Source organism: Capsella rubella, unplaced genomic scaffold (genome assembly GCF_000375325.1).
Source record: "Capsella rubella cultivar Monte Gargano unplaced genomic scaffold, Caprub1_0 scaffold_5, whole genome shotgun sequence".
Taxonomy (NCBI): domain Eukaryota; kingdom Viridiplantae; phylum Streptophyta; class Magnoliopsida; order Brassicales; family Brassicaceae; genus Capsella; species Capsella rubella.
Genome location: NW_006238919.1, coordinates 7,883,643 through 7,904,958, shown reverse-complemented (window position 1 = coordinate 7,904,958; position 21,316 = coordinate 7,883,643). Strand labels below are relative to the sequence as shown.

General features: G+C 34.5%; 5 protein-coding genes across 6 annotated transcripts; 3 read left to right on the top strand and 2 right to left on the bottom strand.

Moving 5' to 3' along the window:
- The first annotated feature begins 410 nt into the window (after positions 1 to 410).
- Positions 411 to 2,791, top strand: LOC17885902 (probable serine/threonine-protein kinase WNK3). Of its 2 annotated transcripts, none has more exons than XM_023783012.1 (8): positions 411 to 576; positions 671 to 708; positions 791 to 1,018; positions 1,125 to 1,348; positions 1,459 to 1,592; positions 1,686 to 1,851; positions 1,942 to 2,067; positions 2,149 to 2,791. In XM_023783012.1, exons 1-8 carry the CDS (start codon positions 508 to 510, stop codon positions 2,679 to 2,681), a joined length of 1,518 nt encoding a protein of 505 aa, XP_023638780.1. In that variant the 5' UTR covers positions 411 to 507; the 3' UTR covers positions 2,682 to 2,791. The 2 variants fall into 2 exon arrangements, with proteins under 2 accessions (XP_023638780.1, XP_006290923.1); XM_006290861.2 differs by having other exon boundaries at positions 412 to 576; positions 1,435 to 1,592.
- A 316-nt stretch (positions 2,792 to 3,107) lies between these two features.
- On the top strand, positions 3,108 to 5,441 carry LOC17886458 (pentatricopeptide repeat-containing protein At3g48250, chloroplastic). The gene has a single exon (XM_006290687.2). It carries the CDS (start codon positions 3,173 to 3,175, stop codon positions 5,027 to 5,029), a length of 1,857 nt encoding a protein of 618 aa, XP_006290749.1. The 5' UTR covers positions 3,108 to 3,172; the 3' UTR covers positions 5,030 to 5,441.
- A 2,682-nt stretch (positions 5,442 to 8,123) lies between these two features.
- LOC17885110 lies at positions 8,124 to 9,388 on the bottom strand. The gene is made up of 2 exons (XM_006291862.2): positions 9,125 to 9,388; positions 8,124 to 9,030 (listed from the first exon to the last, which is right to left on the bottom strand). Exons 1-2 carry the CDS (start codon positions 9,270 to 9,272, stop codon positions 8,648 to 8,650), a joined length of 531 nt encoding a protein of 176 aa, XP_006291924.1. The 5' UTR covers positions 9,273 to 9,388; the 3' UTR covers positions 8,124 to 8,647.
- A 1,462-nt stretch (positions 9,389 to 10,850) lies between these two features.
- Positions 10,851 to 12,916, top strand: LOC17885484 (histone deacetylase 7). Its single transcript, XM_006292405.2, has 5 exons — positions 10,851 to 11,399; positions 11,690 to 12,118; positions 12,198 to 12,316; positions 12,457 to 12,547; positions 12,662 to 12,916. Exons 1-5 carry the CDS (start codon positions 10,866 to 10,868, stop codon positions 12,719 to 12,721), a joined length of 1,233 nt encoding a protein of 410 aa, XP_006292467.1. The 5' UTR covers positions 10,851 to 10,865; the 3' UTR covers positions 12,722 to 12,916.
- A 1,481-nt stretch (positions 12,917 to 14,397) lies between these two features.
- Positions 14,398 to 21,205, bottom strand: LOC17886418. Its single transcript, XM_023783155.1, has 8 exons — positions 21,119 to 21,205; positions 17,616 to 17,702; positions 17,392 to 17,452; positions 17,180 to 17,292; positions 15,562 to 15,742; positions 15,405 to 15,451; positions 14,823 to 14,969; positions 14,398 to 14,685 (listed from the first exon to the last, which is right to left on the bottom strand). The coding sequence occupies exons 1-8, from the start codon at positions 21,203 to 21,205 to the stop codon at positions 14,398 to 14,400; spliced, it is 1,011 nt and encodes a 336-aa protein (XP_023638923.1).
- Positions 21,206 to 21,316: the final 111 nt, after the last annotated feature.

Here is a 21,316-nt window from a genome sequence, read left to right as displayed (position 1 = left end):
ATAGTCACTATAGAGACTGACTTAGAAAGGGGAAAAAGTCCATGTAATTTTATATATTCACTAAGTCAAAATAACACAATGAAGTTGACTGAGAATAAGCAAAATAATTGTATAGAATAATTATTTTAAAACTCATCACATGACAACAATAAATGAGAAAGAAAATAAAAAAATTAAAAACAAGATCCATGGCGCGAAAAAAGCAACGACCCACACCATTGCCACGTGGTCTTGTCCTGTGGATCTGAGTGTCCCAAATTAGGAGATGAGAAGAAACAGAGAGAGAGAGATTACAAAACACTCTGCACCATTATGATCAGCAGCTGTAAAAGCTTAAGCTTTGTTTTAATGGCAAAACAACAATATTAATATTCAACCGAACATCTAAATCATCATTTAATACACATACAAAAGAACAGCTAAGTTAAAACTTTGTGTTGACTAAAAGTTTTCTCTCCTTTCTGTCAAGAAGTCTTCTCTGTTTTGACTTGCAAGTAACCAAGAAAAATGCGACAAGATGAGAAAAACTCCGAGGAAGAATTCGTCGAAGTCGATCCCTCTGGTCGCTATGGCCGAGTCTGTTCTTCCTTCCTTATTCGAACATACCATTTTCTCAGATTCAATCTTCATCTTCTAATTAACCTTTTTTGTTTCTCATTTTTTGCTTCAGTATAAAGAAGTTTTAGGTAAAGGAGCTTTCAAACAAGTGTATCCTTTTTTCACAGATCTCTCTTCTTTGTTACTACAGAGACAAAAAAAAATTGTTTTGTTTGATCAGATACTTCTCCAGATACAGAGCATTTGACCAGCTTGAAGGAATCGAAGTTGCTTGGAACCAAGTTAAGTTAGACGATAAACTCTCTAACTCAGAGGATCTAGATCGTCTTTATTCTGAAGTTCACTTACTCAAAACCCTTAAACACAAAAGCATTATCAAATTCTACACTTCTTGGATCGATCACCAACACATGACCATCAATCTCATCACCGAAGTCTTCACCTCCGGAAATCTTAGACAGTCAGATTCCCCTCTCTCTTTAAAACTCAAAATAAAAATCCATGTTTCTCATGTTTGACAAACACTTTTGTGGATCCACTTGAATTCTCGGGATTTTTTGTTTTAGGTACCGGAAGAAGCATAAGTGTGTTGATGTAAGAGCATTGAAGAAATGGTCAAGGCAGATTTTAGAAGGGCTTGTTTATCTTCATAGTCATGATCCTCCTGTGATCCATAGAGATCTTAAATGTGATAACATTTTCATTAATGGCAACCAAGGTGAGGTCAAAATTGGTGATCTCGGCCTAGCTGCCATTCTTCACCGCGCTCGCTCAGCTCATAGCGTCATCGGTTAGTTCTTGAAGCTTTATCTATAAAGAGAACTATAATTTGCTTGTGTGAAACTATAATTGTGTTTACTTGAAAATTTTGTTAAGGAACTCCTGAATTTATGGCACCAGAACTCTATGAAGAGGACTATAATGTATTAGTCGATATATACGCGTTCGGAATGTGTTTGCTCGAGCTAGTAACTTTCGAATACCCGTATTCCGAATGCACAAATGCTGCTCAGATTTATAGGAAAGTTACATCGGTAAGTGATATTTTTTTCTTCATTTGAAATCCAATCAATGAATATGATATTTCTTTCATATAGTCGACCCCATTTTTTCTCAATCCTTTTTAGGGAATCAAACCAGCCTCCCTTTTGAATGTGACTAATCCGCAAGTGAGAGCATTCATAGAGAAATGTATTGCCAAGGTCTCGGAACGCTTGTCTGCCAAGGAACTACTTGATGACCCTTTTCTAAAATGCTCGAAGGAACAAACCGAATACGTCAGCTCTCACAAAGGTAACAACTGGAAACTGTGGTATCATTTCGACTTCTCATATGATTTATATTGATATGAGATTTTACTAATACAAGATTATATCGACTCAGAAAATGGCTGCAACGGAAGAGGAATTGAGGATAATGACTTAGATTCTACGGTAGGTTTAACTGTAGAAGGCCAACGTAAAGACCTCAATACAATCTTTCTAAAACTTCGAATCACCGATTCCAAAGGTTCTAATCTTTTTTTTGTTTTGACATTTATTTTATCTTCATTGAATGTTCTTTTGACTGAGTAATAACATTTTTAAACAGGTCAAATCCGCAATATCCACTTCCCATTTAACATAGAGACAGACACATCTTTCTCAGTCGCCATCGAAATGGTCGAAGAATTAGACTTAACCGATGATCAAGACATCTCAACTATCGCTAAAATGATAGACTTAGAGATACATTCACACATCCCCGACTGGACTCCTTCTCGTCTTACCGGAGATGATTCAGCTATACACAAATGTTTGTCTTCTCCTCTGCATTTAGACAGATTTCCTTCAGGGAGAAAATTCTGGTCCTCTCCTAAAGCTGGAGCTGGAGATTCTCGTTCGCCCTTCGCGCCACGGTCTAGTTCTAAGCTGTCTTTCTCACAAGGACCAATCAATCAAGATGTTGGGGTTATAGTCGAGAAACTTGAGTCTTTATTGAGGAAACAGAGAGAGGAGATTGAAGAGATGCAGAGAGATCAAGAACGTATTGTTTCTGAATTCTTAAAAGAGTTTCCTCCTGATATCTGTGAAGAGGCTTTGGTAAGATTACAACTCAAAGAATCTGATAGCTTACTATGTTAGTTCGTTCGTTCGTTACATTATATAATACTCTTGTCAAGATTATTTTGGTTTTGTAATATTATATTGTGATTGTGAAGGTTAAAGGTTATCATCTGAGAAAACTATTTCTTAGAAAATCTAACATTTTTCAAATAATAACTTTTAATTCTTTTTTGGAAAAGCGGAGGACGAATCTAGTTCAGAAGAGTCAAGTGTCTCTTGTATAGCTTATGCCTCAAGATAGGTTTCTTACATTAAAAAACCTAATCGTCAAACAGTTTTTGTTAGAGTGGATCCAAATATTTTTCACAAATGGGCTAAAGGCCCAAAAACAAGAAGGCCAACTTGAAAATATCATAGCATTTTGAAAAACGCCGCGTTTAAGGAGGCTCTTAAACCCCCAATTATTAGGAAGATTGCATTTTTGCTAAAACCCTATAACTGTCATCGATCTTTCTCTTCCTTCTTCTAAACCCACAAAATCACAGTAGCAGCAGCTGTAGGTTGTAGCCATGTACAGATCAAAAGCAATACTGTCTACTCTTCGAAATGCTTACTCACAGATCTCGACTCGGTCGTACCTAAGCCGAGCTCAGGTGGGTTTTTCCTCAAACTCGTCTTCGCCTTTCGATTCATTTGTAATCCCTGGTCGATTTCAGTGGAAATATCGCACCTTTGCTTCGAACCCAGATTCTATGCTTCAGTTAGTACTTGAGAATGATTGGTCTAAGGAAGTAGAGGAAGGATTGAGGAAACCGGATATGTCTTTAACCCACGAGACTGCAATTTATGTTTTGAGGAAATTGGAGAAGAACCCAGATAAAGCTTATTGCTTTATTGATTGGGTTTTGAGAGATTCAGGGCTTAGTCCAAGTACTCCACTTTATAGCATTATGTTAAGGATTTTAGCGCAGCAGAGATCTATGAAGCGGTTTTGGAAGATTCTGAGTGAGATGAAACAAGGAGGGTTTTATTTAGATGACGATACGTATACGACTGTTTATGGTGAGCTTAAGAAGTCGGAATCGAAAGCGGACGCTGTGGCTGTTGCTCATTTCTATGAGAGAATGCTTAAGGATAACGAAATGTATGTTGTTGCAAGGAATGTTTCTGCTGCTGTTTTGAAGGTGGATTGGAGTTGTGAGGTTGAGAAGGAATTGCAGGAGATGAAACTTGTTTTGTCGGATAATTTTGTCATCAGGGTGTTGAAGGAACTAAGGGATCATCCCTTGAAAGCTTTGGCATTTTTCAATTGGGTCGGTGGTAGTTCTTCTGGTTATCAACACAGTACCGTTACATATAATGCGGCCTTGAGAGTTTTGACTAGGCCTAATTCAGTTGCTGAGTTTTGGAATGTTGTTGATGAAATGAAGATCGCAGGGTACGAGATGGATCTTGACACTTATATAAGGGTTTCAAGACAGTTTCAGAAATCTAGAATGATGACCGAGGCAGTTAAGCTTTATGAGTATATGATGGATGGTCCGTTCAAGCCATTAGTTCACGATTGCAGTACTCTGTTGAGGTCTTTATCGGCTGGTCCCAACCCAGATTTGGATTTGGTGTTTCGGGTTTCAAGGAAATTTGAATCAAGTGGGAATTCTCTCTCAAAGGCTGTTTATGATGGAATCCACAGGTCTTTAACCAGTGTAGGTAGGTTTGACGAAGCTGAGGAAATTATAAAAGCTATGAGAAATGCAAGTTATGAGCCGGATAACATCACGTACAGCCAACTCGTATTTGGGCTTTGTAAAGCTAAGAGATTAGAAGAAGCACGCGGAGTTCTAGATCAAATGGAAGCACAAGGATGCTCTCCGGACATAAAAACTTGGACTATTCTGATCCAAGGGCACTGCAAAAACAATGAATTAGATAAGGCATTCGCGTGTTTTGCAAATATGCTAGAGAAAGGGTTTGATGTTGACTCTGATCTGCTAGAAGTCTTGATTGGTGGATTTCTTAGCCAAAACAGGATAGAGGGGGCGTATAAATTTCTTATGGAGATGGTGAGAAATGCTAATGTTAGACCTTGGCAAAGCACTTACAAGATTCTTATAGACAAGCTGCTAGAAATCAAGAAGGGCGAAGAAGCGCTAGATCTTCTTCAGATGATGAAGAAGCAAAATTACCCTGCATATGCAGAACCTTTTGATGGATACCTTGCAAAGTTTGGGACTTTGGAAGACGCTAAAAAGTTCTTGGATGTGCTAAGCTCCAAGGATTCTCCTACTTTTGCAGCTTACTTTCATGTCATTGAAGCTTTCTATCGAGAAGGAAGACTTACCGATGCAAAAAATCTTCTCTTCATATGTCCCCATCACTTTAAAACGCACCCTAAAATCTCTGAACTCTTCGGCGCTGCAGCTTGAGATATTATGTCACACAATTGTTTCTGCAGAGATATGGTTATCGCATTCAACAACCAGAATATTACCAAAAGGTCTTCTACTGTTTACAAGTCTTTCCATTCGGCTTCTCTGGACTCTGGTTCTGGAGTAAAACTTCTAACATTGTCTTCTCACATAATGGCCATTCCTCTGTTCTACGTGCTGCAGGGTTATGAAGAAACAGTCTATAGTTGATAAAATTGAAGGATGTTGTGGGATTGTTCATAAACAGTTTGCATTTATTTATTTATTTTGAAATTGTTGAGCTCCTCTCTCACTTTTTTTGTTGTTTTTTTTTAACTCAGTATTAAATGAAATTTTCATCACAGAATGCAGTTATGGGTTGAAGTCTTGGTTACGTCCTGGTAAATGCATTATTTTTGTTTTTTTTTTTTCATTTTTATTGAGTATAAGAGAGAAGGCTTGCACTTGGCAGATCACATAGAGCAGTTGTGTAAAGGATCTTTGATGCTTTAGATTGGACAATCATTTTTTTTTTTTTGGTAAATGGAATCACAATCAAACTGAAAAGGTGATTTTGCATGCTATTTTTCTAGAAAGAATGTAAATTTTAGACGACAGGAAAAGTCATAGAACTATCTTAGTCCTCTCCAAACCTGTCTGCATTGGCCATGTGAGGTTTTGTTCCAGAAGTCAGATAAGCTTACGTGTTACTTCTTCACACATGCGGTTGTCTGATTATTGGCTGAAGAGAGCACACAAAGAGACATCATACTATAAAATGTCACTTCAATGTTCCATTATCAGCTAACTGTTGTGTGGTCATAGACAATTTTTGACATGGAAACCGGGCACGTATCTAATCTTGTGTGTTATAGAGACACTGACATTTAACCGGAGCTAATTTTGCTGGCCAAGTAAAACAGTAGGGCAATGCAAGTCCACTTGAGTATCTCAAAGTTACTGCATCGTAAAGGATTTACAAAGTGAATCTCTCGGATCTACCAAAATGTTCTAATGCAACTTATCATCGAGATTTCTGTAAAACCCATCCTGAAGAGTTGGTTTCACAGAGTTCGTGCATCATCAGAGTTCCAAAATTCGCGAAGGTTAAGTTACCTTAAGCTAAAAAACTGTAGAGCTCTCGTTATTGATGTTTGGGTACTAGATAGCGGCTGATGATGTTTTATAAGCCCATATAGAATCGGCCCATTAAGAAATCCCTTGTTCATACACATTTTCTACTTCCTTTTTCTAAATTAAATCTGCTTTAAATTTATATGGAAAATCAGATATATTTTATATCTTGACAATCACGGAAACTATTTTATATCATTGGAGTCGAGCAAAAAATTTGCCTAGCTAAAAGAAATTTAAATAAATATATATATAGAGTCAGTCCAAAAAACATTTCTATTACTTCCATTATACTGTATATATATTACCTCTCTCAAGTCAAGTGTGTGCTAACTAGTCTTTCTGGTTAATTTCAGTGGGTTTCTAATATCATTAAATTTTTGTATTCTGCTTTTTTTTTAGTATGAGGGTGAGTTTTGTACATGTATGGATAATGAGTTCCCGCATCATCAATGATTAGCTTAGATATATTTGTTGTTTCCTTATTGTCATCCTAGAAATTAAAACTTAAGTCTTTACCAATCGTGTACGTAGCGTTAGCATAAATCCTCTAATGTCATCAACTGCACCAGACTCAAGAGAATGCAGTTACGAATTAGGACATCTAGTAAGAATTTGAAACCAAGTGAAGAATAATCACTCTTGTTATCACTATTGAGTATCACAGAAAAGTATGGCACTACGCTATAATAGATAGCAATTGTTTATCGGATCTTGATCTTACTACTTTAACTTGGAGAGAATGAAAATGTATTTAGATACTCATAACTTGTTATTATATCATTCGTAAATCACAATAAAATTGAATGGGTGATTTTGCAATGCTGGTTTTCCAAAAAGAATGTGAATTTTAGACGGTAGGGAAAAAGTGATAAAAAAAAAAACTCTTATCCGAATATTAACCCTCTAGAGTCCAGACATGTCTGCTTTGGCCATGTGAAGTTTTGTTCCAGAGACGTCCGATAAGCTTACGTGTTACTTCTTCACACATGCGATTGTCTGATTATTAGCCGAAATAACAGAGATCTCACAAAGAGACATCATACCATAAAATGTCAATTCAATCAATCAATGTATTTCATTCTCAGCCAAGTATTGTTGCGGTCTTAGACATTTTTTTCTCCTTTGTTTAGGTTGATGAATACATCAACTTCTCCTTGTCTCTTAAACCACACATTGCAACTAGAAAAAAAAAAACATTTCACCAAAAATGTAAAATGATTTATGTATCGAACTAATAGTGTTATGTAACGTAAACACTACACACATAAATTGTTTTTCAATCATTGATTATGGCAGTTGACGGTGATTGACCCGTAATGTTTGTGTGGTCGAGTCAGATTTACACTTTGAAAATTAGGGTTTATTTGGAACAAATCTTTATTTTTTTATATTAAAAGAAAGGTATACACATATACTGAACTGGTAAAGAGCAAAAGACCTGTCACAACAGTTTTACCCGAAACTAACCAAGCAGAAGATGGAGAATCTAGGAGCAAAAGCAATTTTAGGATTCCTGCATAAAAAAATAACTTTTTGACATGGAAGCTGTCTATTTGATGCTTAGGTTTTTGAGGCACGTATCTAATCTTGTGTGTTGTAGTGACTAGTGACACTTGACATTTAACACTTGATTTACACGAAAAGGTTAGATAACTGTCCATTTTGGGAGTAACGTTTTCTATTCCTCCATTTACCTGAAAAAAGTAGTCGGCTTAGTTTAGTGATACTGATTATGACATTTTTCGGTTAACTAGATTGAACGACGACGACGTCGTCGAGTAATACGAATTTGTAAATAAATGGTCAAATTTACCATCAACAACTTACTATTGTCTGAAAGTTTCTTCAGAAACGTATATTACCAAACCCACACTTCAATCGCCATTTGTCTAATTACGCCATAATAGGTCTTTGTGGTCTGTGCATGTATGTGTTTTCTTTTTCATTTGTTTAATAGTTATGTTTCTTTTGAGAATATTAAAAGTATCAAACTGAGTTGGATATATGTCATCCTGACTAAGAGAGATACAAAAAGTAAAGACAAAAAAACCAAATTAATTTACAAACAAAAACAAAATGAACGTTAACAAAAGTACAAAAAAAAAAAACTCTTCCGAGGAAACAAAATTAAAGAAACTCTAGCAGAAGTACACGTGTAAGGAAACACATCCACTGATCAACGCGATACACACGTGTACACGCATCTGAGTACGACACGTTTCACGTCTGGAACGGTCGCAACGTACCACGTATCGAATAAAACTGACGTCGTACGTTCTTTCCTCACATATCTTAACGGCAAAGTTAACGGTTCGCCGGTAATTTTACTTGCCTTCATCTTCTCCGATTTGTTTCACCCCAAAATTTTCACTAATTTTCCATAATTCTTCTCTTCTCAAACAACAACACATCATCAACATTTTAAAAACCCTAAAACTTCGTTTTTTTTTTCTTTCCCACAATTATTTTTTATTTTTCTGATTTTATTCGCCGTCAACGTTATTGCCAGATGAGATTAGCGTCTCTGTTGTGAACTCGGCAGTTACAGCAAGGAGTATATTCGCCAGTCCTCATACGAAATCGACTGAGAAGAGTCTCCGCCGGAGGAGCCAAACAGTACCGCGGCGGTGAAGGAGAAGCGACGACGGAGAATAACGGCGATTTCGGCGATAGATCTCCGCTAGATCGTGGCGAGGAGATCTGCTTCGGAGGCGATAAAATCGCACGGATCTTGCCTCCGTGTAAACGATCGTATTCTTCAACGATATTCGCCAGATCTTCGTCTGTTCTGATTGAGATCAGCGTCTCGAGATCTCCGTTTGGTAATTGACATTTCAATTCGACGGCGTATCCACAGAACTCCTCCAATTTCACCATCAGCTCTGGAGAACCAAGTTAAAACAAACATAATCAGCTTCGATTAAAATTTGGGAGTTAAGAGTTAAGATTACGAAATCGGAATTTTGGAAAACGGACCTGTGAAAGAGATGGAGTGATGAACGGAGAGTACTCTGGTGAAACCGCCGAAGTAACGGAGGTTTCCGTCGAGAGAACGAGGGAGGATTCTGCCGCCGTAACTGCAGAGGAACTTGAGACTAGTGTTGTTCGTTTTCTGATTCACCATTTTTAGAAGCTTCTCGATGATATTTGAAATGTGTTTCTCTCTGTGTGTGTGTATTTGGTTTTCTCTTAAAACCGAGAATGATGGGGGTGGAAGGGAACTTATTTATAGGTAGGAAATGACGTCATAGTGGGACTCTCTAACTCGTATATTGGGAAATTAAAATATTCGATTCATATTTTGTTCATTACAAACAAGGGTGTTTTGGACAAATTTCGTTAATCGAATATTCTATTTTCTTCTTTCATTGAATTAAGCAGAGACGATCGAGTTGGTGTAATTTTCAAGTAATTTAAAGTGGCTCATATTTATTGGCTATAATAATTATTAGTTAATTTTGATTCGTTGTAGTACAATCTCAACCCAAATCTTCCCATGTGAATGAATCGTGTGTTTTTTTTTTCTCTCCTTAAAGTAATGGAAGAATAATTGTGTTTATCAAATGACGGTTCATCTAATTCTAATGAATTTTTTTAAAAGATTTTGTTATCAAAGTCGAAAATTTAATAATGATGTTTGATTCATATTAGTATTTGGCCTAAGATAACAATTTTGCTTGAGCGCAACAGAGGAGAAGTTCATTACAATATTATTTTCTTAGTTTAACATACGAATCTGTTGTTAAGCATTGGAAGATACCATTCTAATCACCATGATTTCCGGTGCTCGTCTTATAGTAAAGGTAGTCAAGTGTATCCCATTAGCTTCATTGCGAAATCTAAAACATGTTGTCCAAATCCAACAGCTTCAAGAATGTTAATCAAAATCCCAAAGCATCCAAGGGCTAATCCAAATTTCAAGTCGTGGCGTTGCACATGGCTACGTTATTTTAGCTCACTAATTTATCCCATAAGAGTCAGAGTTGGGTAATTAATTTTGCCGGTTTCCAATGACCAATGTTATTCTTTAGACACTATTTTTCCTATTTGCTTAAAGCTATTTAGAAAAATAAAAACTACTAGTGAGATGTCTTAGGGGATTTAGGCATTTTGGCAGCAAAATAATCCCTTGAATTTATAAGATGTTTTCTAGTTTTAATTCTTTATTAATAATGAAAAATAAATATATAATTTAGTTTTGAAACGTAATACAAATATTTATATATAAAAAACAATACTTAACGCTAGAAAATATTAAAACACTACAATCAAGTCACTAGAATTTTTCTAATAGAGTGGAAAACACACTCGAATACTTATAAGGGGTTTTAGGCAGTGTGATGTAACAGATAACCAAAAGAGATTTAATTTTATAAATAAAAGCGTAACAATATAGTTTTTATTTAACTTAATATTTCTATTTAACCACTAAATTTTTTAAGACGAACATTATTTTTGAACTGCAATTTTTCTAATATCATTATCTTATGATCTGTTAGACTGTTACTGATCTTAACCGCATCAAATTAGTCGTAATTGTAAAAATCCTCTAACCGAATAGTCTAACCGTCCCCAAGACCAAGTTGAAGCATTCTAAAGAAAATATTTATTGTTTCTTTAAACTTTATATAAATTCCGCGTATTATAGTTGTTATATAAATCAAATCTCTCTTCTCGGCGGAAAAAGCAAAAACAAAAAAACAAAAGCAGAGAGAAAATGGAAAACGCGGCGAGCTTAGCGACGGGTCCCGACGGACGTAAACGGCGGGTGAGCTACTTCTTCGAGCCGGAGTTCGGCCAACCGAAAGAACCCTTCGCGAGCCACATCGCTCACAACCTCATCTTCAAACATGGCCTCCAGCACCACATGGAAATCAACCGCCCAATTCTCGCCGGCGCTTCCGATTTCTTGCGATTCCACACGCGGGACTATGTCCAGTTCCTCGCCTCAGCCAAGCCGATGTCCCTCAAGGATCGTTCCGGCTACATTGACGCCACTCGCTTCTTCAGCAATAACGTGGCCCTGGCCAGGTACGGACCGTACGGTCCCGTCTTCCATAGCATCTTCGATTATTGCTGTGCGTACGTTGGCTGTTCTTTAAGCGCCGCCGCCAAATTGAACCGTCGGGAATCTGATATCGCCATCAACTGGTCTGGCGGGATGCACCGTGCCAAGAATGATAAGGGTTCTGAGTTTTGCTTCGTCAATGACGTTGTCCTTGGGATTCTCGAGTTGCTCAAGGCTTTCCAGGTAACAACAACTCTTTCTTTGATCCTTTCAATTCAATACCACGAATCTTGAGGCGTCTAAATTGGATAATTAGTCTTTGAATCTGCTTCCATAAATGAGAGATGTTTCTGGGAATTATCTGTGGAATTTGCAATTTCCTAAACTCAGTGTTCAGATTTAAGTGTTGGTTCGTGAATCTTGATGCATCTTAAATGGTGGTTATGCTTAGAATCTTGATGTTTATGTTTGTTTTTGTTCGTTCAGAAGTACATTGCTGCATCTGAATGCGTTTTGAATTTTGTTGTTGGCAGAGAGTTCTCTACATAGATATTGGCTGTCGCCGTGGGGATGGAGTGGAAGAAGCATTTTACGATACTGATAGAGTTATGACTGTATCTTTCCACACTGATCAGGACACTTACACATTTTTCCAAAGAAGTGAAGACAGGAGAGAGTTGTATACTCTAAATGCACCATTAAAGAATCATCTCAAGGATAAAAGTCTTCGCAACTTGTTCAGACCTGTTATCACCAAGGCAATGGAAGTTTATCAGCCAGAAGTAATTGTTCTTCAGTGTGGTGCTGATTCATTAGCTGATGATATGGCGCCTAAGTTCAACTTGAAAATCAAGGGTCACGGTGATTGCCTCCAGTTCATAAGATCTTTTAATGTTCCTCTCATGGTCTTAGGTGGTGGTGGTTATCATTTTGAACTTGCTGCCCGTTGCTGGTGCTACGAGGTCTGTTTCATCTCTTTGGTAACTTTAGTTATATCATTCAAGTCTTGTTCTTGATGGTTTCTTGTTCCCTTTGTTGCAGACAGCTATTGCGGTTGGGGTTGGGGAACAACTTGAGAACGATCTCAAAGTCAATGAGTTTCATTACAAGCCAAACTACAAGGAGGACTTAAACACACCAAGAGATATTGAGCTTATAAGGTAACCTTCTAATAAGACGTATCAATTTGGTGTCAGTTTCACAACTTTTTGGTTTTAAAACTTTATTTGGTATTCCTCGTCCTTCTGTTATCTAATTATGAAGCTATAAGACTTAAACTTACTTGTGTGTTTGATTACAGGAACGGATTACTACGGCAACTTTCACAAATAATACACGTACCTAGCGTACAGTTTCAAAACACTCCACCAACCAGTCAAGCCACAGAACCGGTAAGAGCTACAGAACAGAGTCATTCATTCACTGATGTTATACATCTCACTCTCTTTTCTTCTGAGTTACTTATGTCCTGTGAGGCTTTTAACATTCACATGTCATATCTGTAGGCGGAAGTGGACATGGAGAAGAGACAAGTTCCAAGCAATCTGAGGCAATCCAAGTTGTGAATTAGATGCTGATGACTGATGAGGATTGGTATTTTCTCAGATAAGGCCAATGGGGGTTAATATTTCATAGGAAAGAGGATTATTCATGCTTAGTTTCACCTTTTTGTGTGAGTTGTTTTACATACATGTAGATAACGAAGAACGATAGTTGTATAAAAGCATAGCACCTACACTAGTAAAGAACAACATTGTGTGGAAGCGTGTGATTACAACAACAGTCAAAATATTATAAGAAATTTATACAGCAGATTGTAGTCAAAAGTGTCGTCGAAACATACATTATCATCAATCATCATCATCTAAGCTTTAATTAATGTATTCCTTGGTACTGGTTGAGAAGAAAACAGAGTTTAACCTTCATTCTGTAACAAGTTAGGCCAGATCAAACACAAACGAGGAGAAGAGAGAAAAGAGAGAGAGAACCGACCTAATTTTATTCTTTTTGGAAGGATAGTTATGTAAATACATACTTTGTTCAATATATTTTTACCCAAACTATGACGTGGTTGCATATATGAAATAACTCTTTATGGTAAGAATATACAGGAAAATAGTATATTTTATATTTTGGATTCAGTGCTACAACCTCACCACATCCAATGCATGAATGCACCAACGTCGATGGGTCGTTAGCTAAATGCATAAACAGCTTCGTAGGCCAAGACTCGACAAAAGATGGGATCACTACCCCAGCCACCAGTTCCCATGGTTCCAATACTAAAACTTGTAAAATATATATATATATATATATTTTTGAATGAATGTTAAATTTATTCAACCAACAATATATGTAAAATATGTAAAACATATATTACCAAAAAAATAAACCAACTTTTAAGGGTCAAGCATTTAACCAAATGATAATTTACTCATTTGAATATAAATTGACTAAACTTTATGCTTACACAACACACCTTTCATATAAATATTGTTACGTCAAACTGGCTGCCAGCCGTAAGACGAGGTAGGAGAAAATGCACTTCCGACTGCGAACTGGCTACTGACTTGGACGAAGCCAGAAAATTCAAGGTAAGACACCATTTTCTTCATTGAGATACTTTAACAAATTAATTAAAACTTATGACAGCTTGTAATTAACGTTAGAGACTAAAACATATATATGACGTTAAAGTTCAATTTCAACTTAAACGTCAAAAACCAAAGAGGGGAAAGAAACTAAACGTACCTAATCTCGTGATTTTGTAGATGTGGATGATCAAAAAGCAGGTGGTTCTCTCGTTAACTCTATATGAAGCCAGCCACTATTTATATACTTTCGATGTCTTAATTTTCTGTTTTCATTTCTCCTTATGTTTTATGTTTAGCTTATGTTTTACTTATCTTTTTCTTATTATTTGCTTATTTTTTTCAATTTTTTTTTCTTCTTCTTTTCTAAACGTTGTTGATAAAAATAATGTATTGACAAAAACTAAAGTCGAGAAAAATATACCATAATTGGTATATCTTTATATGATATATATATATAAAGTTATTGATAAAATTTGCATTCTCTTTATATGATATATAGTTTTCTGAATATAGTTTTGTCACTACAAGTCGTGACCGGAGAGATGGTATATCTGCAGTAAATATATGAAACAGTGGCGACTAGGAAATTATACAACAGATTGTTGTCAAAAGTCTCGAAAACATACATTATCATCAATCATCTTCATCTAAGCTTTAATAATAATATTAATACTCCAGTCTGGTTGCATGTATGAGAGGTAGTCAATGATTTTAAGGTTCCGGAAGAAACTTGCCTTGCCAAAGCCTTCCTCTGCAAAGTGTCCCGAACCCATATCGGTGGTAGTATGCTGGCCGTAGCTTCTTGAGTTAATAACCTCGCCACCCCACTGTACCAACCGCGCCGGCCCATGAGCTAGATGCGTGAATAGCCTTGCCGGCCAATACCCGATCAGTGATGAGTCAATATTAAGCCACCAATTCCCGTCGTTAGCATTCTACAATTCCAAAACAATGTATTAGGAAAATTAAAATAAAAACTCACAGAAATAAGCAAAATCGAGACTAACATTCAGGAAACTAGCACTAACTAATCTGATATAAATTGGAAAAATCTAAAGTAGATAACATATACCTTCCAAATAAACATGGTCACGTCGAACTGGCTGCCGCCGTAAGACGAGGTAGGAGCAATTGCACTCCCCAATGAGAATTGGCTACTGACTTGTACAAAGCCAAAGCACTCAAGGTTAAGACACCCTCTCTTCTGATACGTGTCCGGCTACAAGACAGTTACACATTATTGTCATAATCATAACATGAGTAATTAGAAATTCCAACAAATACTTACTATTATATTCACAGCGTTAATTATTTTCCAAAAAACAATTTCCCTCCCATATGTCAAACAGACATGAGATACTATTATAGTGTTTACTGTGTATAACAAAAAACTAGAAAAATTTAGTGTTCGTAAAGTATATATGCCTCTGTTCTAATAAATGTTCAGTTTCTATCATTTGTTAAATGTTAAGTCGTGACTCGTGAGACACAAAATTCTCAAAATTATTGCTAGTTATCCTACAATTCCTGATAACTATCAAACAATATCATTACAAACTTGTGCGTATATGTGTTATAACTCTTTATTCTATATTAGTAAACTAATTAATGAAATTACTGTAATTGGAAGCTATAAAAAATAATTAAAACGTACCGTCCAGTAGACGAAGAGTCGGGGCTGGTTGTTAAGATAATGATCAGGTAAACTTAAACAAAAGGATAATCAAAACGAACGTTACTCATTTTTATCACACAGTGCAATAAACAAATGATTATGATGATATAAAAAAGGAATAAAAAAGAGAAGAAATAAAATACCTGCCAACCAGCTTCTAATGTGTTAAGATCAGATCCGTTGTATTGTCCCGCCACCAGCCAAACTTGGGACAAACTGAACTCGTTTGCCCCTTGTTGGACTGATAGACTCCAGACACTCATCGTAGCCACCGCTCCATATACTCCGCGCAGGTAGATTACCTCTCCAATGGCGTACTGTTGTTTACATAAAATCAAACCGGATGTCAAATTATATTTACTACTACTACTACTACATGTTGCAACAAGGATTGGGAAGCTTCTCAATCTGATCTATATGGTTTGGGGATTTCTCAATTTTCAGTTGCTCGAAATTGATAACATACGTGTGGTAGAATATGTTTTGCATGAGTTTAACTATCTTAAGGTGCATTCTTTGCACTATTCTCCAATCTAATTTGTTATAATGCCATGTCAATGTCTTTTGATCAAATTTACAGGTTGCAACAGTGGTAAAAAGGAAACTTTTTCAGGTTTAAAAGGATGTTTGATGCTAGTACTGAAGAAATCTGAATATTATTTGCAAGTATTAAAAGGTCATTAAACTGACGTACAAGCTTAAGATGACAGATTATTGAAATGATTCTCTTGGGAGACGGTGTAAGAGACAAGTGCAAAGAATTTGTCTCTGGTTCATTCATTTCAAGTACAAAGTGATGGTGCAAAGTGATGCTCAAAGATAAAAAAATTCGTTGTAAGTACAATCTCTAGCTAGTTAAATACATATTATTACTAACATGTTGTTGGCTGAGAATTTTTTGCAGGAGGAATCAAAGATTGTTTCAGGAAATAAAAGGATGGTTTGGATGATTTCAGTCTTCTAGACAACGAACCATCCTTTATATTTTCTTTAATATTTCTTATGTTTTGCTCATCTTTTTCATATGTTTTGCTTATGTTTTAGTTATGTTTTATTTATGTTTTGCTTTTTTTTTTTAATCATTTTCTTAATTTTTTCTTTTTGTTTTGTTCTTCTTTTCGAAAGCTGTTAATAAACATAATGTAGTGACGAAAATAAATGAAATACTTTTAGTTACTTTATAATTTCTATTTGATTTCAGGCAATTTGGTTCAAGCAGTGCACTTAGCCTATATTTAACTAACGTCAAAAATCTTTTATTTTGTAGTGTAGTTAATATATTTATTTATTAGAAGAAATTACATCGTGTCCTTGGTCGGCCGCGTATCCAACAGTTGGAACGTCTGTTCAATGTAATTTCTTCAGTGGCTTGGCTGTAATCATGATGGACATATATAATCACTAAGAAACAAAACATACATAAACCCCACACATATAGTAATTAACACTTCATATATGTTAAAACCAAACCTTAATTAATTAACTTTCTGTGTCTCAAACCATATTACAGCAAATAGATCCAGGAAATATAAACAACCGATGGTAACAAACTATTCCCACACACAATATTATAAATACAATACAACGACTGCATACATGCTTTAATTATTTGTATTTATTTTTATTATTTTTTACCTTTTTCTACAAACTATATATACATTAAAAGTTTTTTCATTAGAATAATTAATTAAAACCCTAATTAAAATGTGCCTATCACGATTATTATGCTATATAATATCAAATTACTAAATCACGATTATTGTGCATATGGTCTGGTCAGGATAGCTCGTCCCATTTTGGTTCCATACCTGCCAAACTCTTCTTTTTTCTGTTTTGTTGAGTATATAAAGTAATCCTGCGGATGCGTCTTTATATTGAAGAAAAAAACAAACAAACAAACAAACAAACAAAAGTTAGTATCAAAAATAGTACTGTATATTTTCTATGAGTATACTACAACAAATACATAAGAACCATAAGTCACTGTTTTTAAAGTTATTACCTAAACCAACTTTAGAAAAACAAAACTAAAACAATACAAGATGTGTTAGATTCTAGTGTTCTGTTTATATAGGTTAAGTGCATTAAGTTCGTAGATTACATAAAAAAAAAGACTAGCGAATGTTGGCATAACGAGATCCTAGAGAATGGAACAATAGTTGCTAACTAGCTAAGAGCCTAAGACCATACCTGAATAACGTGACTCTCCATGAGCGGGTCATCAAAAGCTGGCTGCTCTCTGATGTGGATGCAATCAATTACATCACCATCCGAACTCTGTTTGTAAATTATTTTCAAACAAACTGTCAATTTCATAATTTATTTGAGGCTTTAAGAAATAGAAACATACTCATTTTCTTCTTTTATTTGAGCAAAGGAAAATGGAATAGCCTATGAAGATGAGAAAAGATTAATAAAACATAATAAAACTACCAAACCATCATATTATATAGAAAAAAGAATGAAACTAGCACGTAAATCTGTGTTAATAACTAGACTAGCCCATCCAAATTTGGTAGAGCTAAACTAGCTCAAAAACTTAAGTAAATGACAAAAGCCCATATAGTTTTTTTTAATTACGTAACTGCCATTATTATTTTTTTTTTTTACTTAGTACATATTCACGATAGGTTGTATAGTTACTTGGCCTTAAATCAACACCATAACTCTATCACAACTATGGCTTTTTATTTCTTTTTATTTTCTTACATTTTTTTATTTTTATTCCTATTTTTATGCTAAGCTACGTATACCACTTTGGTCCAAAACATTTCTAAATTTTTCTTGTTTTTTTAATTGACTCTTTCAAACAAAAGTTCTTCCAATAATAAAATAAAAAAGTTTGTTCCCACTATTATTCATTGTTGAAGCGTACACAAATGTACATCACTAGTTTTTTTTACGTTACAATTTTATTTTTTAAACAATATCATTTAATTTTTTTTTTGTTATTCTGTTTGAAAAATGTTATTATTGTTTATAACTAATTATTTTAAATTTTTGATAGATATTCTTTATAACTAATTCATCTTTCTACAGCAAACTCACTACATCAATAAAACTAATTTTTTTGAAGTTGAGTTTGAGTTACAATGTGTTATGCTTGAATTACGAATTTGAGTTATGTCCTTTGTAAAATTGCTAACTCAAAAGATTATGCAACATCATGGAAAATTCTATGAGGTAGAGTTGAAGTATCCATTCATTTCATTTTTTTTTAAAAAAAACTTATTATTTATTAAAAAAGAAATTTCAGTTATTAATACAAGAATTTATTTATCTTCTGTTTCTATTTAATTCATATATCAATAAAACAATTACTTTTACTATTTTATTTTATTTAATATTTTGTTCTTAAATATTTTCATAAACTACTTATATGTTGCCAAATTATTAATTTTATTTTTATTTGAAATGAAAATAGATATAGATCTAAATATGATATATAAGACCATAAATATTAGGGACGTTTTTTTTTAATTAATTTGCTATGTTACAGGAAAATTTGATTAAATTTTATATATTAAAATTAGTTTTATAATTGATATATTTTAAATTTTTATATTTCCATAAGTTAATTAAATATAATCATTAATAATTATAATAATCAATTATATTAAATTAAACTTATTTAATGAACATCATACTGCAACATCTACTACAAAAATGTCACCAGTCAATGATTTTTGTAAGATTAAAAAATCATATTTCTACAGCGATTCACTAAATCAAACCGTTGTTTTTGCCACATAATATTTACTGCAAGTTACATCAAATCATAATATTTACTGCAACTCGAGTTCGATAACTCATGTTACCAGTCGGAGCCTACATCGAATCTTAATACTTACTGCAACTCAATTTTGATAACTCGTGTTACCAGTCGGAGCCTATACTAGAGTTATAATAATATTGTAAGTCTGTCGTCATTGCTAGGTTTTAGATGTAATATAAAATATTTGTAAGGGCAAAATCGAGATTTTGTCTCATGGTTCGCCCTAACTAAAGCCTAGTTCAAATTTTCTTTTCTTAACTCTATCGTACAAGTCTGTACTACGATGATAGAGATTTGATATACAACTCTATCAGCAGGCACTAACTCTATCAAATTTACGCTATTCTAGTCAGCGTAACTCTATCATCACTACAAGTAAATCTACCATAACGTGGACAAGTCTACCATCAAGTGTGAGAGCTCACAAATACTGTTTTGGCCACTATAATTCTACCACCACTGCAGTTAAGTCTGCTGTCTAACTCTATCATCCTGTTAACTCTCCCGCCACTATCATCAACTCTGTCAGGAAACTATATCGCTCCTATAACTCTAACTATCTTTTGGTCCTAAATCTACGGCCAATACCATTAGTCCATTACCCTATTTGATAACTCTATAGTTGAGCCAACTCTACCGCCATTACAAGTAACTATACTAGGTAACTCTGTCATTTCAATCAATCTACCACCACTACAAAAATCTCTAACTTACAACTCTGTGTAATATCATACTCTCTACTACAAAACTCTATAATCCTCCTTAAGTCTACCATAACTAAATTGGTAGACTTATCGGTTGGCGGGAGTTTTTTTCACCAAAATATGCTCTCTCTCTCCGACGTGGAATTTCTTTTTAATGGCATCGACCGTAATTACGTTTATTCTTGCAACTGGTTCAGAAGGACAAAACAGCCATTTTTCACATTGTTTCTCTCCCATCCAAATCAGTAATAAACAACAATTTAAGAGTTAGTTTCGCAATCCGCCCTATTATATATGATTTTTTTTTTAACTTCTCAGTTTAGTTATCACTTCCCAGTTATATGTGTTGTTGTTATGTGTTTTCACATTTACCTTATTATGCACTGGCCATAAAATAAAACTACTATACACAATGTTGTTGTTTTGTTGATTAAAAAAACACGTACGATAGCTACTTCCAACATACAAATGTATATATGGACAAGTGTACAAACAAAATAAAATTAGCAATTGAATAATATATTAACTAATTATGATTACATAAACTACTAGACAATATATATATATATATATATATATACATATATACTATTAGATAAACTATAAGACTATATATATGATAACAGAAACTATTAGACTATGTCGTAACAAAAACAAATACTGACTGTTCCATGAAGTTTACCAAATACAGTATGAGTAAGTAGAATTGTATAATACGTGAAATAATTACAAAAGTAATATAATTTAAATATGATTTTTTTACCCAAAATAAACCTTTATTACTTAACTTATACTGTAACTTATTTTTATTTTATCAAATATGCACAAGAAGAATCGTACATTTAAAGTCTATCAATTAGCAAAGGAGGACGAGTAGTTCAGAGTTTTCCGGTGCAATTTTTATCATCATCAACAAAATTCAGTTCTCGGAAAAGAAGCAATTGTGTTTTCAGATACTTTTCAAAGGAATTAACTAGGGATTAATCTTTAGGTTTCAGTTGTTTGATTGTGGTTTTGTGCCTTTAATTGACTTTTGTTGTAATTTTAGTTTGTGTTTTTAGATCCGGAGAATTTTCGTTTCTCCCGGTTAATATCTAGAGGTTTACATGTGTCCTCTGGCCTTGTATCATATTTTTGCTTCTTTTCCTTCGTTTGAAAGTTTGAATAAACGTTCTTGTGAAAAAAAAAAAAAAGAAGAATCGTACAATATATACCTGGATAGTCATCACTGGCTGCTTCGAAGTGGAAGAAGCTAGTCCTAAGCACAGTGCAAGCGTAACCACGAAAAAAACTGACTTCATCGTACTCACTACAACAACAACAAAAAATTTATGTTATCGAATAAGATATCAAAAACATATCAGTTATAAGTTATAACATATAAATTATCGGTAATAATCATTTAATTATTT